Here is a 12402-nt window from a genome sequence, read left to right as displayed (position 1 = left end):
GCTGCGTCCCCTCCCCGCTCCGCCCCTGCAGAGCGCCGGGCAGCGCGGGGCCGGGGGACGACGGTCCCGGGGAACTCGTTCTCGGGGAGGGTGGCTGCCGCGGCTGTCCGGCCGCCGATGCTGCCTCTGCCGTGGAGTTGACCGTGCTTGTGAGGATCCACAGAACGTCCTGGCTCGCACTGCTAGAGGTTAACAACTTCCCAGAAAGAAACCTAACAGCATTTAGAATGTCCTACACGCGTCCCGTTTTGCTTCCTTGGTGTTCAGTTGCAGACTCGCACCCAGCAGGCCGAAGGGGAAGGCAGTCTGTGCACATCCCCTGAAACGACCAGTGGCTGTTTCTTCTACTGTCACGGGTCAACCCTGAGGAGATGATTCCAACTTCTCCTTTACCACCAAACTGGATGAGACTTTGAGCAACCTGACCTAGTGAAAGATGTCCTTGCTCATGACAGGCGTGGGATTGGACTATATGATCTATAAGGCCCCTTCCAACTCAAACTACTCTGTCATTCTATGAGCCAGTGTAGACTGCACTGGGTGATTCAAGTGTTGGCTTCTCATGCTATAAATGAGTAAATTTCGAAAGTTCGACACCACGGGGGTTCAGCAGAGGAGGGGAGTTCAGACGAGTGTGACTAGTGCAGGGTGTGAAATGCGCAATAGGTGACACCAGCAGTGTCCTTCCCCGCGTTTCTCCAGGCGGATTGCCGTGGGCTGTCCTGCCCTCTAGTGCCTGCAGCACCCGCTCCCTCTGGCCTCTCTCCACTCTCCCCGGCACGCACACACCCAGGAGCTGCAGACCCCCGTGCACCCCCCGTGCCCCCATGGGTGCAGAGCTGTCCACCCTGCGGCCCTACCTGCCTGCTGGGGACAGCTGCTGCTGGGAACACTGACCCAGCAATGGCACGGTGTTGATGCATGTAGCACATGTAGTTCGTGAGGGGGACTGCCCCAGCTGGGGAACTAACTACACATGGCAGTGAGGGCACATTTTGTCAGTTATGTCTGGTACTGTTCCCAGTGAACCCGCAGGAAAGGACCAGGAAAGGACGATTACAAAGAAAACCGAGATTGGACTTAGTGTGTAGCTCCAGCCCCTCACCTCCAGGAGGGGCTCCAAGAGAGAATGCTGAGGAGGATTTTGCACAGGCAGAAATTCCCAGGGGCAAGTAACTCTTTGAACCTGACAAGCCTGAGGAGCAACTCTTTGGTTCTATTACCTGCTGAGATGTCCATTCAAGTTTGTGAGGAAAGGAAAGACTAACATGAGTCAAAAGCAATTTATTTAATTGCTGTAGTAACTACCTTTCAAAATAAGGAAAGAAAGGAAATATTGTTCCAAGAACATTATCAAAGCACTTGCAAAGGTTATTATGATGCTCTCAACATCCTTCTCATGACCTTCTAGCACAGGGTGTGGGACAGCATTTTTAACTGTAAACCTCCCAGATTTTGATGGATTGGATTGTGTAAAAGGGGACAGAATTTTCGTGCCATTCATTGCACTAGTAACTTCTCTCTTGATTCTAGCAGCCTGAAATCGGCAATTCCAACATATGGAAAGCACGTTTTAATGCTCTACTGTTGCTTAGGTTCGTCCTTCAGCATGTCTAGGGCACAATACCTGTAAATAGATAGGAATGAATTCCTTATTTCTAAGCCACCGGTCTCCATTTACTTGATGACTTGCCTGTTTTTTACTCAATTTCCAAATCCTCTGCTTCTTGACGTTATTCTTCTAACTGAGAAGAGGTGGAATCTGAAGGCTACTCCTCAGCAACAGGTTGGTCAGTCTCTTCTTCTTCAGCTGGTTGGTCATCAGCATCTGCCTCAGCAGACACCTCGGGAGATGCATCTGTTGCCCTGGACTCTTCAGCAGGTGCCTCTGTCTGATCAGGTGGAGGTGGAGGTGGACGGCTAAATTCCTCTAGGCGTTTTTCAACCACCATACGAATCAAGGCTGAAACAGAGATAGGTACCACTTACAACCACAGAGGAAAAACCCTATAGTTTGAGATTTTTTCGTATATATTACTGACCTATAAGTCCTTAAATAGGGAAAGAACTCTGAGATAACTCTAAAAATGAAGAAATACCCAAGGACTGGAGCAAGACAATGGTACCTGGTTAAAAACTTAAACAGACTTAACAAGAATATTATAGATACTCTCATCAATACTGTACCCTGCAGCACCATTCTTCTTGGGATGTTTATTCAGTAGTCACATACGATATTTTTTTCTTGAAATAAATTTTCCTTCCTTCTGAAGAGCTACATGAAGAAGTGATCCTTGAGAATACATACTGGCACATGTATCAGCATAAAATACCTAACACACCAGCTGTAATTGTCCATATTATACCTTAACAAATAAAATTCAGGGTTCTGATTAAACTGAAAATAAACCAAAGGAAGCAAACACAATTGTAATACAAACCCAAAGTCCCAGCAAAATGAAAACTATAGGAATGAAGATGTAATGCAAGTGTAAAGAGTGGTTTGATCTAGGAGCACACTGCTGGGCACACATATACCATATACCATACTTTTGTGTTTCTACACAAGACAGAATCCAGGTTTTTCAGGTGTTTCAACTACAGCCTCTGAACTAATAAAAGAGCCCAAATATTTAGCTTGACCTAGCCCAAAGAAGACTGATATTTCAATCTATTTCAAAAGCAAGGACATGATTATTGGATTAAGGACTGACAAAGAGGTAAGCCCTTGTTTTGATGAAAAATATTGGTCACCTCACTTCTCAGTCAACCATGGTCTGCCATCATTCTCCTTTCATGTAGGAGAATAATCCATAGCTCTGGGAGCTTACACAAGCAAATTAAGACACTTCCATGGTATACGTGTGGCAGTAAACAAGACTGGGTTTTCTGTTCCCACTGGCACAATCAGGTGCACTACAGAGACCACTAGAGCAGTGGTGGCTGTGTAACACAGAGGAAGTAGAAGCTTTATAGCAGAAAGGAAGAATTATATTCTTTAACCATTCTATTCCTGATATACGTGTTGTATCTCATTAACAAACCTCAAACAGTATAAAGTCAGAAGAGAGTGGATAGTGCAGCATGACTGACACTTCCATTGTTTCAGACTGAAAATCAGTTACCTAGTTGTATGTAGTAATAGTTTTCCAACATTAAAACATGTTAATATAGTAAAAAAACAAACCAAACCAAACCAACAAACAAACAGAAACACACAAAACCCCCAACACACCAAAAAAAAAAAAAAAAAAAAAAAAAAGTGGGTACTTGGTGTTTTTCCTAAAATTACACTTCCTACCTTAACCCACAGTGATTATATAAATGTGACATTTGTTCTGACCAGCAAAAAAACAATCAAGAACTTCAGGCAGCCCAGATTACATTCCAGGATTTGGTAACTTACAGTCAAGCATCATCCTTCCTAGAACCTTCTTCTGTAGTGTTTCTTCCACTTCTGACATCAGCCATGGAAGGAATTCTGTCTCAATATCTGTAAGAATTTGGCAGGAAGAAACAAAGGAAAAATATCACTTTAAAAAGGATGTCCAACAGCACTTGGTGGCTGTTTTTATTTGCTACAACAATTAAAGGATGAAACACCCCCTGCCAAAAGGCACTTGCTCTGTAAGATGAAATCTCTCTGATATTGTTTGGTTTCTTATGTCCGACCTCTCTTACTGAGGTTCATGATCATTATAGATTCAGAGCAGAGTCCTCTCAACTTCAGTAATTTTCAAAGAGGTTGGGCACCTTTGAAGGGCTTAGCACAGATGAGATACACAGTCACACTCTAGCAAGATCCAAATAACTATCCTGAACAAGTCAGAAGAATAACATTTCCTGCCTTGCTTTCCAAAGACACTGGCTTCTGGTCTGCTGAAAGCATTTGTCCTGTCTGACTAAGGAGCTCTTGCTTACCCATGTGTTTCTGAAATTATACTTTTTGTACACCGTGATCCCAAAGCCCGCCCTGGTTGCAAAACACACTCAGTTTCTGCATTGACCCCATGATTTACCCTGGAGAGAGTGTAAGCATTCCCAAGCTGTGGTCTGTGCCTGTGTGGATTGGTGAAATAGGGTGCAGCAAGATAGCTGCATAAGAAATGCTGCTGATTCTGAGGGCTTGGAAGTCACTGATAGACAATTCCAAACTTACTTTCAGGACCTAATTCTAATTTACTAATTTGTCCCTTGCTCTGATAATCTTTGAAAAAATATTCAGAATGACGTACTGATTTCTTCATCTGTTCTATAAAAATACAAGTATTTCAATCTGTATCTCTCTCTCTTCCAAACCTAACCACCCATTTATTTCTCTCCAGTTCCAAAGTAGCTCTTCTTATTGTCACACTGTGAGCTCTTGCTTATTCTTCACTATTTGTACAGATGATCAATAATGTTTTTTGCTTGTTACACAATGTTACACAAATATAAATGAATAAAGTCTTAATCTAAATAATAGGATAATATGCTATGTTTCATGGCTGTTTTGAACTTTATATTACTTTGCTCACATATTTAAAAAGAAAAAAACAAAACAAACCTCTTTCTATAGGGTCATAAAAAAATCCACTTTCATGAAGATTGTTGAAGACTGATGGAATGAGATCAGCCAGGTAACGTTGAGCAAATGCCCGAGCTGCGATTTTCTCTGCAGTCTCTTTCTGTTTCCGCAGCTTTTCCAGGTGCTCCAGTCTGCGACGTTCCTGTCAAGGCAATTATGCATGTAAAACTTAGAGGCTTTAAGCTGTGACTCCTTTGATCTAGACTTGGAAGAATTTTCACAGTGTGTGTCCCATAAACAGCAAAGATAGTAAAAAGTACAGATAATTATGATCTTTACCTGGTATTTCCAGCCTCTAATTTCCACTGAAATTCCTCACATGAAAGAATGCTTGAAAGTAAGTTTGTACTTAATCTATGGAGTATAAATACCCCAAAATACCCCAAATTACAGCAAAGCACATTTCTATAGTATTCCTTTTCTGATTTTGGCAAGTCTATAAAATAAGGGCATTGCACGTGGCCAAATGAAACCTTTCTCTGATGCCTTAGTATACATTAATCTCATCACTTTTTGCTTTATTATTGCAGATCAAGCTGGTTATTTGCCTTGGAATGTGATGAAGTTGGATAAATATTTCCAACCTTTTTATCTTCCAATATTATAACCTACTGCATGTACAAAAAAAAATAAAACTCAAATTGGTACAGGAAAACATTAGAAAACACAATTATGCAAGGCTGGTGAATAGTAACTAATTAAGACTTGCATTTTCTGTTTATTCCTATTTACTAAATATTACTAATATAGCATAATACTTTGCAATCTTGAGATGTACGTGTGCGTGGAGTAGAGCATGCACTGTATGTGAAAGACAAGGAGGTGTCTCTCTTACTTCCAAGCCCTCTCACTATTTGTTTAGCACTTACTATAATGAAACAGCTTAAGAAGCAGCTGCACCAGATATAGAAAAAAATGCTGTCGGCTTTGGCCTTTTGATCAGGGTCCAACTACACCAAGTTACTTAAGTATGACTGATCCAAATAAACACAACAGTGTGTTGCTGTTGTACGACAGCAAGTGGCAGAGTGCAGCTGTATGTAATCAAAATGCTTTAAGGTATATCAAAGCTGACAGCACTCTTTTGGGCATAGCCAGCACAGGCTGTCCAGTACTGGAAATGTTTTTCTCCCTTTTGAAAGGCTTTGCCCCTAGGAAATCCTACCTTCTCCTCCCTAATTCGCCTGTCCTGCTCTTCCAAGCGCTGCAATTCAGCAAACTCTGCATTGCGTATCTCTGCGAAGGCACGCTGATGTGACCACAGCTGGGCCAGCTCTTCTTCCTCCATGACTTCCAGCAAAGCCTGCTCAACTGTTTTCCCAACCAACACTTCCAGGATTGGCTTAACTTCAATGTCAAAGTCAAACAACTGAGGATGGGAGTCAGAGAAACAGAGATAAATGCCCCTTGATCACAATTACCCTTAACAGACTGGCAAGGAGAAAAGGAGGATGAACAAAGCCCTGGTACGGAAGTCAGGCTGGAGAAGTGCAAGTGGGGGACCAGTGTCAGCTAAGGCAGAGAGTGCTGCTGGGGGCCAAGTGGAGAGTGGGCTGGACTGACACACCACACACCCTCCCACAGCCCTGTGGGGACTGCCAGGGAGAAGATGAGCACTCGCCTGGACCCTATTTCTGTTTTCCCACTCCCTTCTTGGGCTGGACATGTTTTACAGAAGAGAACATTTCTCAACACTGTATTGCTTAGCTGAAAGCAGCAGAGTGTACATGGAGACACATCTTCCTGAGTTTTGCACTTAATCTCAAAGCAGACATTGGTGAGTTGGTTTTTTTTTTTTTTTTTTTTTTTTTTGCATGTTCTGTGAGGTTTAGTTACTTTGTGTTTCTACTTCAATTTTGCATCAGAAATGTGTTTTGTATGGGAGACATATTTTGACAGTGCTTGTGGACCTGACTTCATACCTCTCCTTCTTCTATTTGTGTGGCCACATCTTTTCCTGTTTTGGCTGGTATAAAGAGTGGAGTGGGTGGTCTGTCCAAAAATTCATCTGTTTGACATTCTCCATCAACCTCTATTATCCGATCACAAATCTCTTCCAAATACAGTTCTAGAAACAAAAGCACAATGAATACTCAGAGTGGGATTCCATTAGATATGATATGATATGATATGATATGATATGAATTATATTATATTATATTATATTATATTATATTATATTATATTATATTATATTATATTATATTATATTATATTATATTATATTATATTATATTATATTATATTATATTATATTATATTATATTATATTATATTATATTATATTATATTATATTATATTATATTATATTATATTATATTATATTATATTATATATTTATTATAACAGTTTTCAACTGTTTTTGATGACTCTACATTCTGAATTACATCCAAAGAGTTCAGTAAAATGTCTTCTATAAAGTTAGAAAAAAGGCCTCTCAAAACATAGGTCAGTTTGCTGTAAAGGCCATCTGATGCTGTGTTCTCTGTAATGTCAGGTGCACTTCATGGAAGTGATTCCCAAAACAGTAGTTCACCTTAAGCAAATGTTTTCAAACCTTCAATTTTAAGAGTATATGAAATTTCTCTGAACATACTGAAAGTGGAAAGAATAAATGAAGCAGTCTTGACTAGTATGTACACTGAAAAACAGACCTTCTGGGAAAATGTCACAACCTCTGATTCCAGCATTCTATGATTTTAAACTGTGGGATTCTACCAACTTCAGCACCAATTTAGCAAGTGAATATAGATCAGCAAGCTTTTGTTTTCAGGCAGATATTAAAAAAAATGCAGCCTTTTACCTGTCTGCACATAAACATGTTCTCTGCCCTCCACAGGCTCCGGTGTTCCTGCTGGAATTTGCCCTTGTGCAAGCCTTCTGGCCAGTCTTTGTTTCTGGGCTCTCCTCTGCCTTTTAACCTCAGGGATACTGGGCTCAGTACTCTGAGAAGAGGTGAAGACCAAAAAAACCCACAGAACAGAGTACACTTTGTACTTGAAAATGATACTCAATTGCCTCTACAGAAAAATGACAGCTGCTCTTTGGTTTTAAGGCTAGCTATCTAGTATTTTGGATTTCCTGAGTCCTGGCCCTAAATTTTCAGTTGATTTAAAGACTGTATAGCATGAAATTAATAAGTTATGCTAGCTGCCTACAGGCACATAATAATGGCATCTCATACTGAGAGTAATAATTAATTAATTTCTTATTTGAAAGTGAATATTGTATACTGAACTTTGTTAGATAAAGTATATTAAAATGGTATGTTCTCAAATTTTGAGAGGTCAAATGGACTTCAGTTATCATATTATGAGCAGAATTGTTTGCTAGGCAAAAATTATAGTACCAATGAAACTGATGAAACAAAAGAAACTCATAATAACATTGAAGTTCAGTATTCTAATTATGGATTGAGATAAACATCAGCTTTGTACTTCTTAAACAAAATTAACATAAAATTCACTTTAAGGAATGGCTATTGAACAATACAAAGCTATTTTCAACCAGTAGCTTTTAAAAATACGGACTGCTTTGAATTCATGTATGGTCATATAATCTCTGTAGAAATATTATCTGAAAACAAAGTATCGCATGTGGGTGGGACTCTGGGCAATCTGGACCAGTGAAAGATGTCCTTGCCCATGGCAGGGGGTTGGAACTAGATGATCTTTAGGGTCCCTTTCAACCCAAACCATTCTAAGATTCTGTGATTTACTATTATATCAGGATATAGCACTAATACAAACAAAATACCTTGGCATTCTCACAAGCAGCTTTTGCAGACAGCTGGACCATTTAGCTCTGCTTCTGTGGTAAATAAACCAAAGCCTACCCCAAGACTCAACTTTCCAAGAGCTGTAATTCTCCCTGATGACATCTTGCATATACTATAACAGATTATCTAGTTATGACTTGTGCTCAGGACCATTACACGAAAGAAATAGAGAAGGAAAATAAAGGCATCAAGTACTTAATGGGGGGTAAAAAAATCAGAACTGCAGAAGTTCATACGAAACTAAGTGCTTTAAAGAAGAGCTGGAAACAGTCACAGGCTAGTTTAACTGGAGAGCCTGTGACTGCGCGAAACATTGAAAGTGACATTGAAAAATTACAGTTTCGGTAGTTAAAATTATAGACGAGGAACAGCTTTGCTGCCCGACCTAGGACTTTCCAACAAAACTGTAGCATGACGCACTTTGCAGACCCCCATACCTGCGGCGGGTAGTGGTGGGACAGAACGTTTCCGCGCACCACTCTCGGGTCGATCATGATGTTGCAGCGGTGCAGCGGGACCTTCTCCCTGCGGCACAGCACAGACAGCGCCGGCTGCGGCTTCCCCCGGCCGGCGGGAGAAGGGCAGGGCGGCGGGGGCTGCGCTGCTCGGGAAGGGAGCTTGGGGAAGGCGGAGGGCAGCGGGGCAGCGCCCGCCGGGGGAGGGCCCGCCCGACACCGGCACTCACGTCTCGGCGGCATTGGACTGCTTTCGGTACTTGGGGCGGGAGGCCAGGGAGCGGGGCTGGCTGCAGAAGCTGTAGGGGAGATCGGCGGGCGCGGCCAGCTCGGGCTCTCGGGCGGGCACCATGGTGGGCTCCGTGCGGCGGCCTCAGCTCAGTGAGGCGGCCCCGGCTCCGTGAGGCGGCCTCACCTCAGTGAGGCGGCCCCGGCTCCGTGAGGCGGCCCCGGCTCGGTGCGGGCCGGGCGCGCCTGAGGGAGCGCTAACGGCGTCCGTCTCCGGGGCAACGCGCCGCGCATGCGCGGGCCGGCGGCCGCGGGCGGTGAGGGGGAGCGCGGCTTGGCTCGGGCTGGGGGGGCTCCTTAAGGATCATCCATGGATAGGGACACCTCTTACTACACCAGAGTGCTCAAAGCCCCATCCAGCCCGATCTCGAACACTTTCAGGGTGAGGAATTCACAGTCTCTCTGGGCAACCTGCTACGGTGCCTCACCACCCTCCCAGCCAATAATATTCTCGTAATATCTAATCTAAGTCAACCCTCTTCCAGTTTGAATGCATTCCCCTCGTCCTGTCACTACATGCCACTGCAATAAGCCCCTCTCCAGCTCTGTTGTCGGCTCTCCGGTACTGGAATGCCGCGGTCAGGTCACCCCGGAGCCTTCCCTTGGCTGTGCGCGGCCTTCCCTCACGGAGCGGCTCCGCCGGGACGGAGCCCAGCCCCGGGAGGTGCGGCCCGCCGGGCGCCGGGACAGCATCGCCGCAGCCACGGCGGGCCGGTGCTCGGGGCCCGCCCGGCCGAGGCACTGCGGGCTGGCACCGCCAGGGGTCACCGTCCTCCCGCCGCCGGAGCAGCTCCCGGCACTCGCAGCTTTCCAGGGAAACGCGGGGTGGCTTAACGCCATCTGCACTGGCGCTAGTGAGAAGGTTGGCCGAGGGGTCCCGAAACCCTGTTGGATGGCGTGCTGGAGGCTTAAGTGCCGGTGTCCTGGAAGTACCGGGTCGAACAGCTGCACCCCAAATTAGTGTTTTCCACATGAGCTGGAGATTTGGATACTCTAAAGGTGTCCCATGAGGACAGAAGATGAAGTGAGTCCTCAGTATGTTGTCCCTGCCGTGATGAGCGGCACTCCCTGCCAGGGCAAATGGTGAGCACGTGTTTTCAGCTTCTGTGAAAAATTTCCTTTAAGAGAAACACTAAAGCATTGAAGGGTTACTGATACAGTGATAGCCTCTCATCTTAACCTATGTGAGTAGGGATATGCCTTGATTCTTTTAGCAAGATTTAGCAAATAAAATGGCCCATGCACTATGTTTATGAAACCTTTGGTTTAAATGTAATTCTTGTGTTGCCTTCCATTTATTTCAGCTCAGTTGTGTCACTGCTGCAGATATCTGTGCTCCACTGCAGCCCCGAGTACTTCACAGGAGGCCTCAAAGGCATGGGGAAAGCTGTGGAGCAGGAGAAACTATCTCAAAAACAAGTTTAAAAAACCCACTCCGAACTAAAAACAAAAACAAAAACAAGCAAATAGACAAACAAACAAACAACAATAACAACAAAACAACAACAAAAACTACCAAAAAGCCAAGTGTGGGAGACAAAGAGGAAAAACTAATATTTTTTAAATTCATTATTGTGCAGCTTGCAAGATCAATAGAGCAATGAGAATTGTGTTGATTACACTGTTGCTAGCTGGGCGGTGGGAAAAGGGGACACCGGCCTGCAGAAGTACGGTGCAAGTGTTACAGGGGTAGGAGGGGAGACAGTCCTTCAATATTTGCTTGTGTCTGGACAAGCAAAGCTAATGAATGGGTTCTTGGTCCAGCTAAGCCAAAGCACAGTCTTTAAATTTGACCAGAACCAACATAATCCTTTGATTTTGGAGACTTGACTCATATTTTCTGAAAAATTAAGTTTGGCCTTATAGTAGGCTATACTACTTTTAGACTGGGGACTTGAAATCTGGGTAGACCTTTCCAGGATTGTTATGGATCTGGTGTATCTCTTCATGTGAAAAACAGCAGCAGCATAGACTTTAAAAATGTCATTATATGGCTGTCCAGAGTGTGCTTGCTGAGTAACACTAGATATTTGGCTGGAATGAACTGGATAGGAAGACAACAAAAAGAAGACAGCCTGTAATCACTGGAGCAAGGATTCTTGGGGTGCTGCCTGTACCTTATTGACCACAAATCTTGTGAAGATGACGGTGTTGCATCAAAAGTTCATTTTGTTGAACTAGTCCCAGCTGATGTCCCACTTTTTAGGAGAATTTCTCATTCACCTGATATGTTCACTGGTTGAATGGCAGTGATTCTCCTTTTTATCTCTGTGAAACACTGCTACCTCCTGAGTTATGAGTTCAGTGCAAAGGTCTCTGCAAGTTTATGAATGACAAAGCTATGCCCAGAAAAAAGGCAGTTTTTCCCCTTGCCCCCTTTTATGCTGGTATTTTAAAAGGGTTTTTTTTTTTTTGGCAGGGTGGGAGGGGGGGGCATTGTTGTTTGTTTCTTTTTTGGTTGGTTGGTTGGTTTTGTTTGTTTGTTGGGGGTTGGGTTTTGGAGTGGGGTTTTTTTGTGTGTTTTGTTGTTTTGTTCTTTTTTTTGCTAAAAATACCTAGTGAGTTCTGGAACACTTTGTGTCATCACAAGACTGAGTGGAGCAGGATTCAGAACCACATTGATTGTAATCAGATTCTTGCCATTACTTGCTTTCTGGATCTTACAGTAGCAATGGCTTTTTCACATATTCTTTGGAGGATTTTCTTGGACCTGCACAATCACAGTGCCAGAGGTACTACCTGGGAAATGGGCCTAGCTAGCAAGGAATGAATCAGCCCATCTCCCATATGGCAGCTAAGAAAGGTCTTTGAAGTACCTTCAGCTGACTTGAAAGCTGCAGAATGAGGGCTTTATCGCCTTCCAGGTTTGCTGTAGGTCTGTTAAAAGGCTTTGAACATACTTGTTTTTTCGTTTGTTTTAATGAGAATTTCCTGGCATTGTACCATGCCTTATGGCATGCCCTTGGCTTTCTTTTTTAGGATGTGAAACAAGTTTATTCACAGTAAAGCAAATGTGAAGGTGTCAGTGTGTAGTAACAGAAGATGTACACCCACTGTTTCCTGCAGCACTTGGGATACAAGTGAATGACACCTTGAAATACAATATAAAGGCTCTACAGTGCTGAGCCTGGGTCTTCCTGGGGCCCCAGCTTGGATGCTGCTAGACTGAGAGACCTTGTGCCACAGTGCATTGCACAATACAGTGCTGAGCAGATTAGCTGAGTCCAGTTTCCACCATCTTAACTTTCTGCAGCACTTCATAATTAAGAAAAGAAGGAGGATTATGGATCTAGGCAATGCTTGATTGTCACAA

The 12402-nt window shown here is 43.5% G+C and overlaps 1 protein-coding gene across 2 annotated transcripts; it reads right to left on the bottom strand.

The window, feature by feature from the left end:
• Positions 1-1268: 1268 nt before the first annotated feature.
• RSPH3 (radial spoke head 3) lies at positions 1269-9330 on the bottom strand. 2 transcript variants are annotated; one of them, XM_056488537.1, is made up of 8 exons: positions 9032-9330; positions 8784-8871; positions 7372-7513; positions 6490-6635; positions 5733-5936; positions 4547-4709; positions 3407-3493; positions 1269-1963 (listed from the first exon to the last, which is right to left on the bottom strand). In XM_056488537.1, exons 1-8 carry the CDS (start codon positions 9151-9153, stop codon positions 1770-1772), a joined length of 1146 nt encoding a protein of 381 aa, XP_056344512.1. In that variant the 5' UTR covers positions 9154-9330; the 3' UTR covers positions 1269-1769. The 2 variants fall into 2 exon arrangements, with proteins under 2 accessions (XP_056344512.1, XP_056344510.1); XM_056488535.1 differs by having other exon boundaries at positions 1271-1963; positions 8784-9124.
• Between the last annotated feature and the right edge of the window lie 3072 nt (positions 9331-12402).

Source organism: Oenanthe melanoleuca, chromosome 3 (genome assembly GCF_029582105.1).
Source record: "Oenanthe melanoleuca isolate GR-GAL-2019-014 chromosome 3, OMel1.0, whole genome shotgun sequence".
Lineage (NCBI taxonomy): Eukaryota > Metazoa > Chordata > Aves > Passeriformes > Muscicapidae > Oenanthe > Oenanthe melanoleuca.
This window is presented reverse-complemented; position numbering and strand designations above follow the sequence as displayed.

Coding starts and splice junctions, on each gene's coding strand:
- RSPH3 (XM_056488535.1), bottom strand. CDS start 9,044: ATGCCGCCGAGACGTGAGTGCCGGTGTCGGGCGGGCCCTCCCCCGGCG. Junction 4,710..5,732: donor GGCGAATTAGGGAGGAGAAG/GTAGGATTTCCT, acceptor TTGCCTTGACAG/GAACGTCGCAGACTGGAGCA. Junction 1,964..3,406: donor AGGAAGGATGATGCTTGACT/GTAAGTTACCAA, acceptor TCTCTGTTTCAG/CCTTGATTCGTATGGTGGTT.